A 23958-nucleotide genomic window follows, 5' to 3' on the forward strand; every position below is an offset into this window, starting at 1 on the left:
CTACTGTCGCTGTATCGTCATTCATTCGACATAAATTGTGTCTCATATTACAATGGACCAACTTTGTTTCGATTTGGAGGTGCGGCCTAACACTCTTCTCTCCCCTTGAATTTCGAGTCTCATTTCTCAGGTGCGGCTTAGATTCGAGTAAATATGGTACTCATGCTCATAAATTAAAGCTAATGCAAATACATGGTGAAACAACGCTCTGGTGGGCGGTTTGGGGGTTTAAATCAGCTCGGGGTATGACCATGCTGTGCATTTGACCTTCGGTCCTTGCACGGTAGCGCTGGCAGCAGAGGTGTGTTGGTGCATGTCAGAGTGCGACACAACGAGTAAGTGTGCAGATGTGCTAATGGTGACTGTGTGTTGAAAATGGCTCAAAGAACACATATTGATGACATTACTAGGGGTAGAATACTAGGGCGACTGGAGGCTGGTCGAACACAGCAGGTCATAGCATGAGCCCTCCGTGTGCAACAAAGTGTGATCTCAAAATTATGGCAATGATTCCAGCAGACAGGAAATGTGTCTAGGCGCTACAGTAAGGGACGTCCACAGTGTACAACACCACAAGAAGACTGATATCTTACCATCAGTGCCTGCAGATGGCCACGGAGTACTGCAGGTGGCCTTGCTTGGGACCTTACCGCAGCCACTGGAACAGTTGTCTCCAGACACACAGTCTACAGACGACTGAATGGACATTGTTTATTCACCCAGAGACCTGCAAGGTGCATTCCACTGACCCCTGGTCACAGGAGAGCCTGTAAAGCCTGGAGTCAAGAACACAGTACATGGTCATTGGAACAGTGGTCCCAGGTTATGTTCACGGACGATTCCAGGTATAGTCTGAACAGTAATTCTCACCGGATTTTCATCAGGCATGAACCACGAACCAGATACCAACCCTTAATGTCCTCGAAAGGGACCTGTATGGAGGTTGTGGTTTCATGGTGTGGGGTGGGATTGTGATTGGTGCACGTACACCCCTGCATGTTTTTGACAGAGGAACAGTAACAGGTCAGGTCTATCAGGACGTCATTTTGCACCAGTATGTCCAACTTTTCAGGGGTGCAGTTGGTCCCACCTTCCTCCTGACGGATGATAACGCACGGCCCCACCGAACTGCCATCATGGAGGAGTACCTTGAAACAGAAGATATCAGGCGAATGGATTGGCCTGCCTGTTCTCCAGACCTAACCCCATCGAGCACGTCTAGGATGCTCTAGGTCGACGTATCGCTGCACGTCTTCAAACCCCTACGACACTTCAGGGGATCCGACAGGCACTGGTGCAAAAATGGACGGCTATACCCCAGCAGCTGCTCGACCACCTGATCCAGAGTATGCCAACCCGTTGTGCAGCCTGTGTACATGTGCATGGTGATCATTTCCCATACTGGTGTCAGGATACATGTGCAGAAAACAGTGGCATTTTGTAGCACATGTCTTTTGGGACAGTTTTCTCAACTTATTACGAATACCGTGGACTTATAGATCTGTGTCGAGTGTGTTCCCTATGTGCCTATGCTATAGTGCCAGTTTTGTATAGTGCCAAGTTGTGTGGCACCACATTCTGAAGTTATCCTTAATTTATGGGCATGAGTGTACTATCCTTCTGGTAAAGTGCCCATAATAGCAACATATGGACCTTCACAAAATCATTATGTGGAAGATAGTTGGAGTGAATATTATGTGGGCTTTCTGAAAGACACTTTGGTGAAAGAAAATACCGAATCAAATTACTAGTATGAACTTGTTCCACATGTTTTTCTTTTTAATTTTCTTTCCAAGCATATTAAAAAAGTGGGGTCATGTACAAGCATGAAAAAGCCGATAAAATAGTTATTTTTTAATTTATATGTTTGTCATTTTTCAAAATTTGTTAAAAGGGCACAATTTCAGAGTTTTAAAAATGTAATAATATTATCATTCTTCTCAATTCAAGAGATTTCAGACCATCTATCTTCATTAAGAGTAGTAGTTTTGTGTTCTGTAATGGAAAATTTGGAGAAAACTCCCAAAATGTAGTAATGCTGGTTTTTTTCTCTGTACCTGGAAAGTCATTCGGGTAGACATCTGCCTTTTAACAAAAGACTAATCATTTAGTTTCAGGCTAGTTTTGTAGGAAATTTACATAAAACTTACCTGAAGAAGATATCCAGCTTTTTCAGTACCAGCTGGGATTTGGACATTATCATCTTAAGAATAGGTAGATTTCTGCACAAGCTCGTGAACCCCATGGCATTAACTCCTATCTAAAGGGCAACAGTTAATTAATCATTAACCAGAAAGCTCAGACATAGAAACAATTCACGGTGAGTTTTCCCGTTAGTCATGAATCCGTTTTTCCAGTCTGATATGTTCTCTTTTAAGGGGTCACATAAAAACAGATGACCATATTCCAGTCAAAATCCGACTCTGAACTAAGAGCCATGAATTCAGCCATTTGTTCCCAACAAAATAATTGCAAAACTGGCTAAGAAACAGCCTCCCAGCATGTGCTCCTCTTGTGTTCCATAGTGTAAAGGATGAGCCAGACAATAGGAGATTTTACTTTATTATATGAGCCTCCAACTAGTAACTTCATTACTCCATTACGGCCAAGTCACGGCCGGCAGTGTTAGCTGCCTGTAAATTCTTTCGTCCCACGGTCTAGTAACAGGAAGTCAGCACCGAGAAAGGGCACCTTGTTCACGCGCCTCTCTCGTGTGCTGACGAGGTAACGCCGTCCCAGGCGTCGCTTAGCAGGCAACGCTCTGGAAAGTTCCATGCCGCCCGCACGGTTTGCTCGGTCCTGACCAATCAGGGTGGAGGAAGCCGCGTGGTGCGTCGAACATACCCGGCCGCCCGTCGCCGGGCCCGCTCTCTTGTATTCTTGCTCACCCGCGAGTCGGATGCGCGCCCTGTAGCATTGATCATCTCCCGCTTCTCCCGGTGCTGCGGCACTGTGGACTTAGTTCTGGCAGACAACCACTTTCGGTAGCTTCGCGAACAATGTTCGCCAAATTGCAAGCTCTGGCTCACCCTCACCTCCCTAGGCCTATGTAGCCCCTTTCATCATGCTTTAGCCAATAAATGGCCTTTCTCTAAAAATTACACTATTATTCCATAACGCCCACCGCCTGCCCATACCCGCCATCCTGTACAATTGGTGTCAGAAGTTTGGATACGTTCCCGTAGTGACTTTGTCACTACACAAAATTTTTCCCGGCGAGACGCCGTGAACTTCGCGCATGGAATGCGCCAACCGGTTGCCACGTTTGCTCCACGTGGGCCGTGGCTGCTCCACTAAACACGGACAGGGCGCGCGCTGCAGCGAGGCAGCCCACGCTAGTCAGCCACGTGAGCCGCACGCCGCCGCGCTGCCCGCTGCCTGAGTTGGAGGGGCCTGCGCTGCGCTGCGCTGCGCGACCTGCCGGGCCGCCGTCATCCGCCACGCCGCCCACCGCCGCCCGCCGCTGTCACCGACGCGCCAGGGGCTGCCGCCATCGCCGACCGGCCGAGCCAGCGCCGTCCGCCGCCAACACATTCGCCGCCGCCCGAGGGTCCGGACGCCACCGCCGCCGCCGCAGCCACTGCACCACGCCGTCGCCGCCACCACTGCGTCGCACCGCCTCCATCGCCATGTAAGTCGCCGCGATGCTTACAACTATATCTTCGACGATCTTCCGCCGCTGGATTGAGAATCTTTGTGGCCGTCCTTTTTTTGTAACAATCATTACTTTTTTCTGGTCACTAGCGTCCCATAAAATTGTAAACATGCCGATAGGGACACGAGCGACGGAACGGGATACCCCCGTAGATGCATCTGTCTCGCAAGACCCGCTCGAGGCCATAAATGCACAAATGCGCCAGTTATTCGCACAAAATCAGGAGCTACTTGAGCAAAACCGCGTCTTGAAACAGACGCTGGAAGCTAGTGCGCGAACTTCCATACCTGTGGCTAGCTCCACCCCTGTAACAAATGCTCAAACAGAGGCAACTAACACTAATTCTGTCTCTAATACAAACGCCACAATTTCTGCTAACATGGCGACTGTAAGCAATTTTCCTGCGGCTGATTTCATTCCCACCTTTTCTGGGAAGTCCCACGAAAATGTAGCTATGTTCTTACAAAATATTCGTGATGTGGGTCGCACGTGTGCCTGGCCGGATGATCTATTGGTCAATGTAGCCAGACTCAAGTTGACAGGGGAAGCCCGAATGTTCATAGAAACAGTGGACGAATTGCGTGACACGCACGAATTTGAAGTATTGGCCCGCGGATTGACTACGCGTTATTCCGATACCAGAGGTACCGCATATTACAGAGATCAATTATCAACCCTTAGGCAGAAGCCTAATGAGGATTTTGATGCCTTTGCAGATCGCATACGAGCAGTATCTTGTCGTACCTACAAGCTAGGTGAAAATGCCAGTGAAAACAGAATTTTGCGTTCAGAAGCCGAAGCGCGTGCAATTGATGCATTTGTCCGCGGTATTGACCCCCGCATCGGAGGAGAAGTCAAAGCTGCCTCCCCCACTTCTCTGTTTGAAGCTGTTCGTTTGGCAATGCTTCGCGAAGAGGTGTTGCGTTTTTGCGCTGCCGCCCCGCGCCCATCGGACCCAGTACCGGTCCCAGCAAAAGAAGTATTTTGTCAGCGTTGTGGGAAGCCCAACCATACGGCAATGCGCTGTCGCGCGCCGTATTGCACTATTTGCCAGACAGTAGGTCATGCTAATAATGTTTGCTCCACAAAGTCACCATTTTCAAATCAGATGCGCGGCCACTGTCGCAACGCGGGGTCGAATCAGGGAAACGCTTGGGGGGCAGGTTCCGCCACCCACCCGCGCCCCCGACAAAAATAATACACCCGGTTAGGACCGAAAAATGTACAGAGGTGGAACACGTTAGTCTATTTGGCGTACTCGGGAACAAATCAGTTAGAATTTTAGTTGATACTGGTGCTCAAGTTAGTGTATTGTTTGTGGAGAAAAATGATCGAAGGGTGTTACAGCCACCCCGGTACCATATCAGTGGCCTTGGAGAGGAAGTAATTGTCCCTGCAGGTTCGTGTGTAGTGAACCTGCAAATCGACGAGGGTAAATACAGTCAGATGATGGAGGTAGTAAGGCTAAAGAAGGGTGAATTTGACATCATACTAGGGAATGACTTCCTGCACCGTTATCAGGGGATAGTGGATTATCGAACGCGAACTGTGCAGTTCGGCGAAGCAATTCACCGATTTGGCAGTGCGCACCCCCGTCAGACGCGAGGGAGCTGCGAAAGGCGCCGTTCACAGTCTCCCATAAAACCGCAGATGTCGGCGATAAAAACCACTCACCCTGTGAGGATAAAAGGCGGAAGTGGAAAGATTCTCTGGATAGATGTCAAAAATCAAGAACAGCCTAATACAGACATTCTGGTTGACCCGCTCACCCAGAATGATGTTTTAGATCGTCAGTCAGTACATATAAAGAGAAGTATCTGCCGACCGGAAAGGAGACAGAAGGGTTTTGCGATACCAGTAAGTATAGATAATTTTGGTGTAGAAGATGTTGTGATACCGAAGGGTACTATTGTTGCCAGTGGTCAGGAAATTTTTGAGGAAATAAGAGGAGCTGAGAAGCAGCGAAATAAAGATAAGAAAGGAAGGAAAGGAAAGAAATATTCAGTTAGAGAAGTGCGATATGTCGCGTCGACGATAAGGAGTCAGTTAGCAGAGAAGTTAGGTCATTTAAACAGTGAGGAGAAAAGGATGTTGCAGCCGGTATTAGAGGAATTTTCGTGGTTGTTTGAAGAGAGGCAGTTTCTACCGGCTACGGATTTGGTTCAGCACGAAATTCCGACCGGAGAAGCTCGGCCAATTGCACAAAAACCTTACCGTATACCATATCATTTGCAGTCTGTAGTTGAAGATACGATTCAGCAGCAATTAGCTGCAGGAATCATACAACCCTCCTCGAGTGCGTGGGCGTCTCCCGTGGTCGTTGTGCCAAAGAAATCAGTAAATGGGGAGAAAGCCTATCGCCTATGTGTCGATATGCGGGCAGTAAATCGGGTAACGACACCAGACACATATCCGTTACCGCGCATTGATGAAACATTGGACCGATTGGGCAACTGTAAGTATTTTACCACCCTTGATTTGCGTTCTGGGTACCATCAGATCCCTGTTGCACCCCAGGACCGCCATAAAACTGCTTTTGTTGTACCTACAGGATTGTATGAATTTGTAAGGATGCCATTTGGATTGAGAAACGCCCCTGCCACTTTCCAAAGATTTGCAGACTTGCTGCTGCGTGGGTTGAAACCTACAACCTGCTTGGTGTATTTAGATGACATTATTATTTTTTCTAAAACGATAAAAGAACATGCAGAAAGACTGAGGGATGTTTTGCAAAGGTTAAAAGGAGCTCATTTGAGTGTAAAATTAGAAAAGTGTGCTTTCGCCCAGTCACAAGTACAATATTTAGGTCATATAATAAGTGGAGAAGGTGTCAAACCGGACCCCCGTTTGACCACCGCAGTAAAGGAATTCCCAACACCGACAAATGTCAAAGAACTACAGTCATTTTTAGGCCTTGCAAACTACTACAGACGTTTCGTGAATAATTATGCCACCCTTGCTAAGCCCCTGACTAATTTATTGAAAAAAGGAGTTAGTTTTATTTGGACCAAAGAATGTGATAAAGCTATGCAACAAATTCAACATGTTTTAACTAGAGCCCCTGTACTAGCGTACCCGGATTTTGAAAAACCATTCATACTGTCAGTGGACGCCTCAGATTATGCTGTAGGAGCCATCCTGTCACAAGAGATAGATGGCGAAGAACGACCAATTGGTTATGCGTCTCGACAGCTTAATAAAGCAGAGTCAAATTACAGCACAACTGAGAAGGAACTACTAGCACTCATGTTTGGTGTAACTTATTTCCGATGTTATTTGTATGGGAGAAAATTCACTGTCATCACTGATCACGCCGCGTTACAGTGGATGTTGAGCTTAAAAGACCCTAGTAGTAGGCTAACTCGTTGGGCTTTGAAATTGAGCGAATTTGAGTATGAGGTGAAACACAAACCGGGCAAGTTACATCAGAACGCCGACGCATTAAGCCGAAAGGTCAGAGTGATCGTAGCTAATGACGTTTCTATTTAAGAATTAAGGGAGGCACAGCAAAGAGACGTCGAATGTCAGAAGTATGTGGCTTTGCCTGAATTTTCCGTTGAAGATGGAATTTTATATCGAAAGACCCACTTGGGCAAACAGGCAGTAATCCCGAAAGAATTACGTTCCAAGATTATCGCACAGTGTCACGATAGCCTGCAGGCATGTCATAACGGCCTTCGCGCCACAAACTGCCGAATAGCCGCCCGTTATTTCTGGGCAGGAAGACGGAAAAACGTGCAAAAGTATATACAAAATTGTCTACCTTGTGTTAAGAGGTCCTTACCACCTCGAACGAAAGTGCCTTTACAGCAGGTACCAGAAGCCACTTATCCCTGGGCAGTAGTAGCAGCAGATATTGTCGGTCCTTTCCCTGTGAGCCCCCAAAATAATCGGTATATTCTGTCCCTTATAGATCATTTCTCTAGGTTCTTGATTCTCATTCCTATACCAGATATGTCCGCTGAAACAGTAGCGCGTGCTTTTGTCACCCATTTGGTGTTACCATACGGAAGCCCTGAAGCTGTACTCACAGACCAGGGTACGAATTTCATGTCTGCGGTATTTACCGAAGTTTGTCGGTTATTGCGAATTAAAAAGTGGCGAACGACACCGTTCCACCCAAAAGCAAACGGTCGCCTGGAACGAGTCCACCGCACCGTTATGCGCATGCTGTCTTACTATGTTAATAAACATCACTCTGACTGGGACAAGTATGTTCAATACGTCACGTCAGCATATAACAGCCGTGTCCATGAAGCTACAGGGTACTCACCTTATGAAGCAGTATATGGCCGCCCTATGAATTCGCCTTTTGAAATTGACAAACTGCCCCCTGGAATTAAATCCAAAGATGTGAAAGGTCTAGCTCGACGTCTAAAATCCATTTGGAAAAAAGTAGGAGGGAACAATGCCCGAGCCACCGCCCAACAGCTAAAGAGAAGTAATCAAAAAGCAAAAATGCCTGAGTACAAGGTAGGAGACCTAGTTATGTTGAGCAATCCAGTAGTAAAAAAGGGAAGAACCAAAAAGTTTACACCTACTTATGAAGGACCGTACCGTATCATCCGGCTTACTTCACCGGTAAATGCGGAAATTCAGTTAGCGGAACGCACAGTGATCGTTCATTTTGACAGATTGAAACAGTATAAAGGACCCGAGCCACCCCCACCTAACAGTGAAACCGGGCCTATTACGCCAGTAGTTCCACCCAAAAAAGCAAGAAAGAAGGTAATACAACCGCCTAGACAGCAACGTAGATATGCTCTAAGGTCAAACCCCTATGATTTGCGTTCCTGAAAGTAGGTCTGGAATGGTATGTAAACAGTTGGAAAAGTCCTGCATGCAGCAAGAGAATTAATTGAGGGAAAACACCGTAGTTACTATACATTTAATTAAATTGTGCATGTTAGTTATAAGTAGACATAAGAATTGGCAACTGTTGGTAACTGGTAATAGAATTTATGACGTCACATGTTAATGGAAGTGACTGAAGTTATGTGATCATTTTGTCTTGTCATTTAACGTCTCCAGTCATGTTATCGTAGCAGTCGAGAATTAAAACCACAAACATTCTTTAATCATGGAATTAAGGTGAAAGTTGTCCTTGTCAAAAGAACACGTAGAGAAAGAATCAGTTAATCTTGTATATTTCAAAGAGATTCACATTTCACTTGTTAATTTAGTGAATAGTGCACGAACACAGGTATTAAAGCTTTACCATAAAAGCATGATACTAATACGCCTTCGTAATTGCCAGTAGATCAGTGACTACATGCAGCCGTCTACCTGTACTTTGAAAGACGCCCTATTACATGCATGTTTTGCAAAATGATCACACAACGATAATAACAAGAATAAATACGTCCAAGTTAAACAACAAATAGGCTACTCTAAAGTAAAAGGAGTCTTCCTGAAGTGCTATTTTATTGTTTTCATGATGCGATGTTGAACAGACAACGAGGTAAGTTTTTTGGTACCACGTATTTCTGTATATTAAATGCCACGGAAGGAGTGCGTAAATACCTCCACTGTGGTCTACAGCTGTTCACATGCGCCGAGTCCCGCCCCTCCCTGTCAGTTGGCGACGCGGCCCCCTTCCCTCCCCACCCACCGGCCTGCCGAGAGAGCGGCCATTGCAGTTCCCCCTTCCCCACCCACCGTCTCTGTCCATGGTGCGTGCAGCATCTGCACCTCTCCCCTCGCCCCTCCTCACGACCCAACCATCGCCCTGCACGCCACGTGCGTCAGCCACGCTACATCTTTGTACATTCGTACGTTGCAGTTTAAACAGCAAACCTAAAGTGATAGTTATAAAAGTAAAATCACCAGCTTAATATTGCCCTACAGATTTTATTAGTCTTATCTAAAGACGGGAATCTATGTGTATTGTCTATTTGAATTTTCAGTATGGAACAAAAATCGTAAGAGAGAACTTTTTCCTGGTACGCATTGTGGAAACTATCAGGATTAGAAAACATTGGAATTTCAGATCGATCTCCGGCTATGTTGTATCACCACCACGGTTAATAAACGGATCTATATGGCGTCAAGAAAGCCGGCACTTGCCGCTATATCTGTCCTGTAAACGACCGCTGTGTGGGGAACGCGTTAGCCGAGGAGTTGGGTTTGGAATGCCATTGCAAAATATAGTTTATATAGAAGTCTAACACCTGCCATTTACCTAAATTTTGAAGAACAGAGTGTTTAAGTAAAATAGTTGTAACCCGATAGTTTTGTGACCTCTAGCGATTGAAGTTATTAGAGTCCCTTAGAAAAGAACATCCTCCATGCATAACTGTCGTGAACAACATAAGATAACTCTGGAAGGAAATTTTGTGACTGTACCGAGAGGTTAACTCCACGCGTAGTAAGAGGACGGACCCAGCATGAACGCCAGTTCTGCCGCCCAGCCAGTGAAACAGGACGCAGCCGTACTGTCAGCTGTGCTGTCAGCAACTTACAATCTCACGAGCTCGACGCGTGTCGCACCTTAGCACCTCAAGCTGCACTGAATCTCAACACAGAAATTCTTAACCATGATATAACGAACCCTATGAATAACTTTATGCACATTTTCAATAGTCAGGAACTTACTTTGCTCCCTACACACTCTTTATATGACAAATGAACTCTAATTTTATAAAAAACCAAAGCACCGACAGGTAAGTCATATCGACGTCTTCCGAGATGCAACTAGCTTCGTCGAGCCGCCAATATTGAATATATGGAAGCAGGTAAGTGAGAGAATGAACAAAAAAGAACAACAAATACACACCGGAACGATTGACTGGGTGACTGATAATCACAAATATTTGCAAAAACAAATCAACACAGGAAACGGTTTATCACACGTTTAATAATTATTGGTCTGTCCATTGAAGGAGACATAAAATCATTTTTCATCAGAATCTTGCTAAAGGAAGTATTAACGTGACACTACACTATTCCACAGCATTACACACAACATTGCCATTACTTAATGATAGTTTTCCTGTGGGTAGAAGTACCAAAGATCGGTTGGAATGAAAATACAAACGAGAGCTTAAAGGAATACCAGGGGATGCTTACATTCATTTTGCTACGAAATGTAACTGGAGGATAAGGAAGTTTTGTTTGAAGGAAATAATATTTTAAACTTTCGCTTTGGTTAAGGTTTTGCCACCGCTTATATCACTATGACGAGTTGCCAATTACTTATGTCAAATTGCTTGTGTCTAATTGATTACGTCCAATTACTTATGTCTAATTACTTGTGTCCAATTACTTAAGTCCATGTATTATCTTATTGTTGTTCGTTTTGACTGTTTTATTACTAACTATTTAGAGAATTTTGCTGAAGTTTTGCCAGCACCAGTAATTTAGTATTTGTATCAACCTAGTGTTTCCATGTGTCGCTGTGTTACTATACTGATGAAGATAATAATTTTGTAGGATTTCAAGTATGCTAGAGTAGGTTCCCGAGTACTGCCAATTATCTGGTTAATAATAATGATGTCTTAGGTGATAAATTGTTTTAGAAGAGTAGTTTAGGATGTAACCATGCTTTATTTTGATTTGTATTTGAATGTTTATCTGGAGGGACATACCACATGCACCACCCGCAAGGGCACGTACCTTACGTGACGCGGCTGGCACCCGCGCGGTCCCTTAGCTGTCTGTGTCGTTTCTTCACTTTTCTGTTTCGCGACATAGTCCATCCTACCCACTTTCATCTTTCCTCTCTCAACACAACACATGAAGAGTCATACACCACTCGCAAGGGCACGTACCTTACGTGACGCGGTTGGCTCCCGCGCGGTCCCTCAGCTGTCTGTGTCGTTTCTTCTCTTTTCCATTTTGCGACATAGTCCGTCCTATCCACTTTCATCTGACAACTTTCAACCGAACAACGCCTTTTGCAGTCTATTGCCCGGGCGTATTCTAACACAAAACTATTCAGCCCAGACTTTGATCTTCCATCTCGAAGAAGAGTTCACAGAACAGTGTTCCGTGCTCTCTGACGACAGCTGATCAGGCAACATCAGACGCTAACTGCGTCTAGCCCGCAGCTAAACGCCACAGTAAGCGGAAATCTCTGTTCAAAACCTTGAGCCTTCTTTGTTTCCCCATTATATTTTCCGAAGGAATACCGACTATTGAAGTAGTAGCATTTAACTGTATGACGTGTCCCAGGACACTGCGATATAACCAAGGATAGACGGAGTTTTAAGCAACCAGCTGGGCCCAATGAGGCCAGCACCATGGAGTTATAGAGATGGCGAGTTTAGTCGCAAAATGTTGAGAGGATGAAGACGGCGAATTTGGTCGCAAAGTTAGTCGCAAGATGTTGAGAGAATGAAGACGGTGAATTTTGTCGCGCAGTAAAGTTTTGTTTTAGGTGAGAGAAGTCGAGTTTGAAGAAGAAGAAGAAGCATGAAGTAGCTATCTTGGAGTCGCAGAATTGTCATTTACACAGTTAAGAAGGCGATAACGTCGTGTCCACGATGCGCCGCGCACTATACCTTCATAAAGGAAAGTCCTTCAGAAATTACGCTCAAATTATATTGTAATCCAATTTCTTACACTTTCTGTTCCCACTATGGAAATCTCTAGGTTCTTGTCAAGTTTTGCTTTTCCCTACCAACGGCGTTGAATTCCTCCAGGACCGTGTACCTTACACGTTGCGGTTAGCGCCCGCAGAGAGCCCAGCTGATCGATTTATTCCTTCAATTTTCGGTTTCGTAAATCGATCACCTACCTATCACTTTCGTCTACACGTCAGTGGCTCTTGTCTCTATATGACTACTATAGTCTAGCAGTGTTCATCCTGCACCCAGCCTACTCTCAGGCTGATTTACTACTAAAGATTAAACAGTGTCACGCCCTTAGGGGATCCACCCGTTCTTGGGTCCTTGCCATTCATCTCGTTTTTCCCTGTGTTATTTCCTGTTCCTGTGAGCACTTTTGACAAGTGCCACAGCAGACAGTCCGCCCATTTGTCAAATGTCTGCTTTCTAATATTCTGTCCTCCAAGATGGCTGAGCCTCCACTAATTACAGCAAGGCAACTGCTCCACCGAGTACCACACCTCGTCCGGAACCTAAGCCGTCTACCGACGATTTCATTACTTTGTGTTGCGGACTGCTAATTGTTACCCTTCGTTGGTCAGTTAACAGGGAGTGTTGGGGTTACCTTCCGGGGACTGGGACGGTGAAGCTGTGGCAAGTCCGTTCTGCAGAGAATGCCGAACACACTTCTCCCTCCGGCGCCACAGTGAAGAACTGGAACAGTAAGGGGGTTTCCCTGCCTTTGGGGTCTGTCTTCCTTTTTTCCCTTTTTTTTTCTCCGTTCCGAGCACTCCGAATCTTCTATTTCCTATCCTACTTCTCGTCAGAGTACTCAGTTATCCGTCCCTCTGTCCACTATGGACATCGTCGTGTTTTGTTTCTCTCCTCTCGTTGACAACAGCGTTGCCATCCAACGACACAATCTACGCCCCACCTGCACAAAACTGGTGTCACTTTTCTTTGTCAATTTTACTTGATATGTTCAGCAAAAATGTTGATGCATGAGGAACTTCTTATCAAAATGTGAACCTTGTTACACGTAGAGGGTCAGCCCTAAGAGGCACTTAACTTTCTTTGTTTAGTGATATGGAATATGCAGTAAATTTAATATGATATTTGAGTGCTTCGTTTTTATATTTTCATGTTTGTGTAAGAATTATGTTTGGGCTCAAATGGATTTCATAGGAACTTGGTTACGAACCAACTTACTGATGCATAATGTAATTTTAAACTGAACTCACTGTAACAGCTCATCTAGCTTTATGTCACGCGTAATCCCACTTCTATTTTGTTGCATTTGACAGTCATAGACCCCTCAGCTGCCGCGTGCAGCCCTGACGACGCGCTGGCTTTTGAAGTTATCTGCCGCGCGCCTTTCTGACGTAGCCTCCGCGCAGGTCTTTAGCAAACGGTCCCCGTTGGAACACCACTTATAACCTTTCATGCCACTACGCCTTACTTAGTATTCGCGCCACTTATGTTTTTTATACCTGGGAGCTTTTTCGTGATTCCCTGCTTTATCTAAGAAATCAAATAATCACCTCCTATCGTCAATTGATGACTTGCTAGATCATGAAAAAGGACAAATTTCTTACGTTCGCCTGTTGGCACTTAAATGAATGGTAAACAGCCACAAACTAAACTCAACAATAAAGAGAAAACAAGAACCTATCAGGCATGTGCCCTCCCTTAGTTTTAAGAGTGAAACTGAGATATCAGTTAATGTGGAAAAACTAGCGTAGTGTAGTGAAGTGTTTCCTTAGTAATAACTCCCTTTTCAACTGTGTTTTGAAACGTGTGAATCTCCCCTCATACTCCCCCTGCGCTGAGTTCCAGTACACGGACCTGGCCACGGCCACGCCCCCTTCCTGCCGGCAGCCTGCGCGCTGCCCGCTGAGGACAACACACCACACCGCCTCGCGCCAGGCGCCCCCGCCGTGACTCATCAGTGGTGATGTGTTTAAATTTTCAACTTATTCTACCAAAAGCAAAAAAAAAAAGACATTTTTACCTCAACTTAACAACAAGAACACTTGACATGTTTATCTAATTCACACTGCTAGGTTTTGTTCTAATTTTGTTTTGATGTTTTATGATGTTTTGATATTCTATGATGATTTGATGTCTTATGATGATTCTTGCATGCACACAAAATTGTTGATCTAAGTCCCCTTGCGACCCTTAGGAGGTCTTTAGAGTCTCTATACCCTCCCATAGATTAAGACCCCTGCCGTCTTCCGTGAGAGCCAATGTTCACTTTCTTTTGCAAGATAAATTTAAATTTGTTTACATTCAAATAATAATTGCACTGAGCGAATTCACATACGTTCTCCGCTCCCACGGAAGGGGGAGGAATGTAAAGGATGAGCCAGACAATAGGAGATTTTACTTTATTATATGAGCCTCCAACTAGTAACTTCATTACTCCATTACGGCCAAGTCACGGCCGGCAGTGTTAGCTGCCTGTAAATTCTTTCGTCCCACGGTCTAGTAACAGGAAGTCAGCACCGAGAAAGGGCACCTTGTTCACGCGCCTCTCTCGTGTGCTGACGAGGTAACGCCGTCCCAGGCGTCGCTTAGCAGGCAACGCTCTGGAAAGTTCCATGCCGCCCGCACGGTTTGCTCGGTCCTGACCAATCAGGGTGGAGGAAGCCGCGTGGTGCGTCGAACATACCCGGCCGCCCGTCGCCGGGCCCGCTCTCTTGTATTCTTGCTCACCCGCGAGTCGGATGCGCGCCCTGTAGCATTGATCATCTCCCGCTTCTCCCGGTGCTGCGGCACTGTGGACTTAGTTCTGGCAGACAACCACTTTCGGTAGCTTCGCGAACAATGTTCGCCAAATTGCAAGCTCTGGCTCACCCTCACCTCCCTAGGCCTATGTAGCCCCTTTCATCATGCTTTAGCCAATAAATGGCCTTTCTCTAAAAATTACACTATTATTCCATAACGCCCACCGCCTGCCCATACCCGCCATCCTGTACAATAGCTTTCCATATGCTGCACTGTCATATCTGTGTCACACGCTGTCCAGTGTACACTTGGGCTAATACACTGGAGCGAATCTCCCTCTCCCCCCTTTTTTTCCAGGAGCTATTACTAAATAATTCCATAGTGAGAGAAAATAATCCTCCAGTATCTTTACGACCATCACGAGCCTGCTGACAGATCGTCTTCTTGATGTCTCTACTAGGAACCATTTCACTCCACAAGTGCACAGTCATAAGGAAGACCACAACGGCTCTAGGATATCGACCTGAGATTCATTTACAATCATCAGTACTCCATAACAGCTTTCAAAAACACAGCTGAGTAGCGAGCATCACTCCTGGGGCTAAAAGGTGACCAGGGTGATGGGCTAGCAGCCCTCCCCCTTCTAGTGCCACAGCGAACGAAGGGCTGCATTCTACCTGCAATCAAGGCAGAAGCCTGCTCGCAGCTTGAGTGCCACAGACTTTACTTTTCACTAAGGTCTATCAGGCTACAATGTTTTGAGACAAGAACAAGAGAGTTCCAAGAACTTTTAACTGAATGAATCACAATAAGTAAAAAATTAAGAAAGAACGTTTTTCATTCTTGTCTTCTACTGGGTCTTCCTCCAGTTATACCAGTGGAATTGTTTACGGATTGTCTCCAAAAAACTGTGTACATGCTTAAGCAAGCACAGCAGACAGAAAGTCAGACCCCTTCAGGAGACATCTCACTAACATTATGCAACATTGCCTCTATCCTTGATAATGGTCTCAGTACAGTGAGGAAGAGAGTTCGTAAGTTTCCTCATGCACACCATGACCAGCTGAAGTTACATATTGATGATTAGCTCTCGTAGAGCTACCAAACTGAGAGGATGTTGGTTGCTACATTTCGCTTATTGTTCCAAATAGTCCCAAACATTTTCTTGGTGTTAATACTGGGTGGTTATAATTAAGTACAACTGCTCACGGAGATCCCATGTGGGTTGTAATTATCATGTGGCACCTAAACTTGGTAGATTTGCTAATGCATTAATTCGAAGCAGATCTGTGTTGGAAAAAAATTAGTTCCTATTTTGGCCACCAGGTGCAAATATGGCACCGTACACCTTTTGTATGAAGATATGACATTCATGCAGTCATTGGACAAGCCAGAGTGAAAGTGACTGAACAGTATGTTTAACGAGAAGAGAGACCGTACACTGTTAGCGAAAGCGTTGCAGGGGAACGGCAGCAATTACAGTGATGCATTGAGAAAGTATCCCAAACTGAAAGTTATAAGGAGGGAACCAGTTTAAAAAATATGCCAATGAAATTCGAAAACACGAGTAAGCTTGGTGAGGCACCTTCAAGAGAAAGGCGTCCTATCCTGATGGCTGTTATTGACAAGGTTGCTATCACTTTGAGTGACCATGGGGTATGTGCCCATGGCGGTGCTAGAGCTCGTGCAATGTCACGAGAATTGTCCAGGCCAAGGTCAACACGAAGATGAGTATTTGAGTATTTTCTACAACCTGTTACACAAGAACAGTGTAATAACTTGAGATAAATTGGAATCCCCCCCCCCCCAATCCAGTTTTATTTCATTCTAACATCTAGTATAATTCAGGAGATAAATAGCTAAATACAATACGAAGAAAATTGCAAACACATGAAACTAAATAACAATACAAAGATATAATTATTTAAATTTTATATAATATCTGATTTGCTTATTTGCATTTCACTATCAGAAATACAATGTTTTTGTCTGACAAAATACTGCATTTTAAGTTTTCTGGCTCTCTTATTCAACTTTATGTTCTCCACCTAGTGTACTCTATCCATTACAAAACATCACTGAGGAATTCATACCTGCAAATATGATTATTTGACAATATATATGTAAACTGTATCTAGGGTCACAGGAAGTAAAATACAGCCATGAAGATCAAGTTACCTTTGAACCTGCTTGCAGTGGTAAACAAGAATCAGGCTTAAAATTTTTCTAGTTTCCCTACATCAAACATAATGCATCTGGACAACATATGATAGCTTTGCAATTTACAAAGGCATTAGATATATCAACACATTTACACAGCAATGTCTTCCACGAGACAAAAATCAGTAATTCATAAAGAACTTCTTGACATTAAAAAACTATCACATTCCTGTAGCAGCTTCTGCATCTCAGAATACTTTGCCAGTTCACATGCTGCTTGAAGTTCAAGCCATTTGTACTCTTGGTGTTCCTTTGACAGTTGCACTGGAGTATCTATATTCTTTAACTGGGCAAGCCAGTAAACAACTTCTTTTGGTCGTCCACGAACGTTGTACTGTAAAAAAATCAAATAAACAAGAAGTAAAGGTACATCAAATACCCAAAAACTGTGTGCTTCAATAAGCACATTCTGCTTTTCTCAGTAACTGATTTGTGCTTAGTGCTCAGGAATTTAGAGTTAGCTTAAATTGTTGAGAATATTTTATATGTATTGTCTTCCAAGTGAAGGAGAAAAAATATAATAAAATATTTTTAAGCCACCTATTTACAATCGCCTTTTTTTTTTTTAAAAAAAAAATAATGTTCCTTTAAAATGTGGCTGTATGTACTATATGAGATACATTTCAAAAGTAGGCACTAACTGATAACAAATTAAGGAGAAATAACACATAATTTAAAATACATACTTCCTCAGATCATTTTTTCTCCAAGATGATAACTGTTTTCCAAATTATTCAAACAATGGAAACTCCAGGTAGGAATTTGTCCTATCATCTCCTCCCCATTCTCATCTCCCACCCTGTTTATTTGCAGCCCTCTGCCGATGCAGCCATCCATTTTTCTCCACTTCTCTCATATTTTGTTCCTTTTTTTCCCCCACCTCCCTGCCCCTCAACCTGCTCCTGAACTGTCCCTGTTGGAGTCTAGTCGCTGCACACTCCACCAGACAGCGTTCGTCTCTCTCCCCGCTTGTACACTACTACCCTTCCCCTTTCCCTTCCCCCAATCCCTCCAGATTGCTGCTTCTCTTCAAAATCCACTATTAAGCACTAAGGAGCTCAATTACTTTTTGTGGAGTTTTAATTCCTCTAGTTTTTCGCAAATCATTGAAATATACATCAATATTTTAATCACATGAACAGATGGAAGTCAATTAATAACTTTATCATTGTTTTGAATGTTGGGTGCTATGATAATAAGCGAAAAGTGCTAAATTTTTATTTCATAAGAGAAATTGTGCATGACCTTTTGGAAATCACTGACTCTTGCAAAACTTTATATCTGATTCAGATGGATAAATACATAGAGAACATAGAAATACAACTAAAATGATAGCACGATCACTAAAATACCTTCTGGATACAATAAAAAGTAAGTAATGTAGGATTTGTAGTTCTGCCTGCTTATAAAACACTAACCAAATTAGCTTTGGCAAATTTTTGCCACCAGGGAGTTTTTAATATGTTCCTTTTCTTGCAAATCATATTTTTTGGTTTTTGTCAAACTTTTTCAAGATGTGTTTGCTAGTACATCACATTATGTACAAGGATAGGTCATCAAATACAGGAACTTTTGTAATGCTATCATGAAAATGTAAACAAAATAACAGCAATGATAATGTACGACAGCAACCACATTTATACACTTACACAGACAAAGTTTTTTTCTCTCTTGGTCTTTATTATTTCTGATTAGGCATTTTGGTTTTGCTTTCTCACCTGTGGCTGTATTAATGGCTGTACACACTTATACTTGGTACGATCATGTATTTTTTGATGAAATTCACTGTACTGATTCTTTAAGTTTTAGATCTGCCCATTTAACATGTCATTGTATGTCCCATATGAGGTACATTTCAAAAATAAGCACCTACTGGTTACAAATTAAGGAGAAACAAGACTATTTGTCCTCCATCAGTTTGTGAGCACATATGTTGAAATAACATTTATTCCATGTTCATCTATTTTTCTCTTAAAACACATCTTTCTTGTAATTTGTAAAATAATGTGTATCCCACGTTTATACTTCTTGTCTTTTTACAGCTGTGAAGATCGTGGAGAGCAAAACACATAATCAGAAACAATAAAGTGCAGCTAAGACAAAAAAGATGTTGTTTACAACAACAATGGTTCTGGAAAGTATGCTCCAAAGTTGTCACAATGATTGAGTAGTGTGCGACTGTGCAGTAGCTCTTACAAATGGCTGTGTTACTGCTTACATGCTGTGCAAACACAGTGAGGTGTTATTCAACATTTGTGATCAGAAAGGGTGCCACTCTTATAAAAATACAGTAGAACTTTCACTCTCACTCTGTTACAATCTGCTGATCAATCCTGAACCACATGACATACTGTAGTATTAAATACATCTTGTACAAGTCTGAAAAATCAAGAAAGATGAAAAATGACAAACAATGAGTTAAAATCCTGCTGACAAGCAGTTTGAGAAAGACAAAGTGTTTTGCATCAGTGTGTATCTACAAATCCTAATGTAGATGCAACTCAATTAAGAGAAGAGCTGAACTGTAGAATCACTGTAACTGAAAATCTATCACGACAGATCTGTTTGTTAAAAGTTCTCCTGACATTATGAAATCCATTAAACAAGCATATAGTTATCGCCTGCATACTGCAGGAAACACAATTCACATATTTAATTCAAGTATTCCAACTGGAAATGTTTGATAATCTGCCTTACGCAGTGATACAAATGGAAAGTAGCACAGCGCGAATTTTAGACTGACCAAACAGTACCAAACTGGTGCTTCAGTATTTCTATGTTTGTGAGATACATTGATTAGTATTTCATCTTTGTGTAAGCTTATTTTCAGAACAGAAAAAAGGTAGAAGAAAAGAGGTAAAGAAAGAAGAAAAGGTGTTGGCTGAGGGTGTTGGACTAGCAAATATTCAGGCTATTGGGTTTTCATAATATAGAATGATACGGTGTGGTGGATATGATGATGGTGTCAAACATGTGTCAGCTACCAAAGTAATTGTAATTGTATTGGAAACAACTGAATGTAAATGGTTCGCTTCTTTCATAGGAGAAAGATAATCTTGAAAATTTCTTGGGTATTCAGACAGGTAGAGTCGTCCAAAAGGCGCGATATTTCGGCAAGCCGACTTCTTGCCATCTTCAGGCATTCTTGGTGTCTGGTTGACCTCTCATGGATGCCGACTTTATGTAATCTCCACCCCTCTCCTGCAGCCTTTGTCTGGGCGCTTCCGAGCGGTCCGAGGCCGGTGGTGGGGGAAGGGCGGCACTGGGTGGTGGGCGCCCCGCGACAGATCTTGGACTGCAGTCCTTCTGCGGCTATGACCGCTTGCTGAACTCTACCGTCGTGGTGACAATGCTTCTTCTTCTTCTTCTTCTTCTTCAGGTGTCCTGACTGGAGCAGATATCCGTGTAGACTGTCGTCGTGTTTTAATCATGCTTAAAGCTGGATCTGAGGCTTTGCTTAACTGGAAACCACTGTCTTTATTTATTAGTTCATCATGCAGCCGGATCTCCACTGCCTGTTTGACGAGACAATCACAGAAGGTGTTCAACTGCCGTAACACCTTTGTGCCATCGTAGTTCATGTCATGTTCATGTGAGATGCAGTGCTCTGCCATGGCGTACTTGGTCAGCTGTGCGTTGTCTGTGTGGCGTTTATGTTCACTACATCTCTCCTGTACCATCCAGATGGTCTGGCCTATATACATTTTCCTGCACTGGCAAGAGATGCTGCAAACTCCCAGTTTCCGGAGTCCTAAGTCATCCTTGACTGATCCTAATAATGTTTTCATTTTGGATGGAGGGCGAAACATGCACTTGACATTATATTTTTTGAGTATTCTGTCAATCTTTGTCGATGTGTTCCTGACATATGGTATGATCACTGTCGCAACCAGCTTGTCTTCATCCTTGGAACCCTGCAGTCTCGGCTTCTTCGGTCTTAAGGCCCGTTTTATCTGTCGGTTGTTGTAACCATTCGTGCGGAACATGGCCTGCAAGTGCTGAAATTCAGCTGCTAGGCTGTCACAGTCCGAGATTTCGCATGCTCTGTGCACCAGCGTGCTTAGAACAGCCTCTCGCTGTGAAGGAGCATGACAGCTGGAGGCATGCAGGTACAAATCTGTATGTGTTGGCTTACAGTAGATGCTGTGTCCTAGTTTGCTATCTGGTCTTTGCTTGACGAACACATCCAGAAATGGAAGCTGGTTGTTTTCTTCTACCTCCATTGTGAACTTGATATTCTGGTTCAGTGAGTTCAGATGCCGCAGAAAGTCTTGGAGGTGTTGTCATCCATGCGGCCAGATTACGAATGTATCGTCTACATATCGAAAAAAGCAAGAGGGCTTGTAGGCTGCCGACTTGAGAGCTTCTTCTTCAGAAGCCTCCATAAACATATTGGCCACTACTGGTGATAGCGGACAGCCCATAAGTTCCCATCAAACAGAAAGTATGTTGACGTTAGTACAAATTCAAAAACTTTCGTTGCTGTTGGTCCGAATTTTTCTCCTATGAGGCTTAGGGAGCCTCTTAGAGGTACCCTAGTTAACAGGTATACCACATCAAAGCTCACCATGAGGTCTTCTTGGCCCAATCAGAAGTTCTGGTGCTGCTGGACGAAATGTGGGGAGTTTCTGATATGGTGCTGACATTTGCCCACAAAGGGACTGAGCATCGATGTCAGATGTTTTGCTAATTCGTATGTTGATGCTCCATTGTTGCTAACAATCAGATGGAGAGGCAATCCATCCTTATGGACTTTAGGTAGTCCGTAAAGTCTAGGAGGTGCAGCTGCTCATGGACGAAGTTTCTTCACCATCTTCTTATCTTCGAAGGTGTGCTGGAGAAGCTCAAAGTCTTCCTTTTCACTCTGTTGGTAGGATCGTCTTCGATTCTCTGGTAGGTTTCATCTTCTAATAGGTAGTACAATTTTTGTTAGTATACATTACATGGTAGTAAGACCGTGAAATTCCCTTTATCTGCTGGGAGGACGACAGTCTTGGCATCTTCTCAGAGCCGCTTCAGTGCTTTCCTCTCTTCCTTGGAGATGTTCGGCATCGGCAGAGCCGCCCTGGTGAGTACATGGCATGTTTCCCATCGTATTTCCTCTGCAGCATCACGTGGAAATGCAAGAGCGGCCTGTTCCACCGTGCTGATGAATTGTTCTGTTGGTAATGTTGTCAATATTGGTGCGAAATTCAGCCCCTTTTTAAGTACAGATAAGGTAGCTTCATCAATTACTTTCCCTGTACAGTTAATGGCAGTTCTCTGTGGTTCTTCTTGCGGTGGTTTGGCTGCAAGGCATTCATATTTTGCAGTTTGTCTGCAGGTGGCCGATTGCCAAACATTGTTGGCTTGAGACCAACTAACTGCATCTACCCACTCTCATGAGTCAGGGGTGAGTGTCAAGGCAAGCTGCAAGTGGAGTGAGAAGAGATCTCTAGAGGTCTCGCCGAGTCTGCGTCAAGTGTACCGGATCCTCTTCTTGACCAGGGCCAGGCTAGCTCTTCTGGTGATCCGGGTGGTGGCTGCGGTTCTGATATGATGAGTGGCCTTCACAAAAGATGGTATGATTCGGTCCTCTTGGCATCTCAGTAGGAAGACAAGGGAGGCCAAGAGGCGCTCCTTCTTGTTCCATAGCTTGTCCAGCTTCTTGATTTTGCTGTGCATCTCCTCCCCGTAGAGGTATTTGATGTGTGATCTGAGGTTTTCCCGGCTTACAGAAATCTTGAAAATTTCTCAGGTATTCAGCCCGGTAGCATCGTCCAAAAGGCGCGATATTTTTGCAAGCCAACTTCTTGCCATCTTCAGGCATTCTTGGAGTTTGATTGATCTCTGATGGAACCCGACTTTATATAATCTCCATCCCTCTCCCGCAGCCTCCGTCTGGACACTTCCGAGCAGTGCGTGGCTGGTGGTGGGGGAAGGGCGGCGCTGGGTGGTGGGGGAAGCGTGACGCCCCGCGACAGACCATAGGCCGCAGTCCTTCTGCGGCTACAGCTGCTTGCGGAACTCTGCAGTCGTGGTGACAAGGCTTATTCTTCTTCTTTGTGTCCTGACAGGAGCGGATTTCCGTGTAAGATAATGTTACTAACAAACTGTTCTGAGAGACAACCAGTTAACCTCTGTAAATTTAACAGGGATTGTATAGTAACATGTTCACAAGATATTTGTCATTTTGAAGTGTACACTGACTTTAGAGGTCATCAAGTTCTTTCAGTCACACCATATTCAGAGCTGTTCACATCAGGCCCAACCCATCAGTTACTCCCAAGGTGTGATGGCTGTTGGAGGAGCATGTGGGCATGCAATTAATCTTGAGATACAGAACAAATTGCAAACCTCATGCTCAGAGCACGGCCCATACAATACACAATCCATAAAATACATGAGCCTGGATTCTGGCAAACAGATGTAAACTTCATGTTTCACAATAGCAATTTCTCCATTGCAGAGTGGATTGCTCATTCTGTGAATTATTTATTGGGAGAAATTTCAGTTCCTACTACATATTCAATATCATCTGTGGCTAGACCAAGCACACTCCATTTAGTACAGTCTCTTGACTTTCGTTAAGCACTCTCATGCAGTTACGAGCTTTGTCATTTCTCACTGCATGGAGACCCTACAATTTACAAATGTGCAAATGAATCTCCACTGATGTCACACATACTGCAGTTAATAAACAGTAATTGAGCTTGATTCAAAACTTACTTGGTTAGTTTAAAACTTCAGTAACATACTAAAAAGGTTCACAAATTCCTAATTTGAAAGCTAAGTGCCTGTGTTTGTGACAATGAAGAGCTGAGAGTG

At 43.9% G+C, this 23958-nt stretch overlaps 1 protein-coding gene across 1 annotated transcript in view; it reads right to left on the minus strand.

Moving 5' to 3' along the window:
* Nucleotides 1-16846: 16846 nt before the first annotated feature.
* The window catches only part of LOC124612772 (bis(5'-nucleosyl)-tetraphosphatase [asymmetrical]), a 55326-nt gene continuing 48214 nt past the window's right edge, over nucleotides 16847-23958 (minus strand). The window contains exon 4 of the mRNA XM_047141166.1: nucleotides 16847-17485. Coding sequence (XP_046997122.1) covers nucleotides 17282-17485 — 204 coding nt within the window. The 3' untranslated portion in view covers nucleotides 16847-17281. The remainder of the gene's footprint in view (nucleotides 17486-23958) is intronic.

The sequence above is a fragment of the Schistocerca americana genome, chromosome 4 (assembly GCF_021461395.2).
Source record: "Schistocerca americana isolate TAMUIC-IGC-003095 chromosome 4, iqSchAmer2.1, whole genome shotgun sequence".
In the NCBI taxonomy this organism is placed as follows: domain Eukaryota; kingdom Metazoa; phylum Arthropoda; class Insecta; order Orthoptera; family Acrididae; genus Schistocerca; species Schistocerca americana.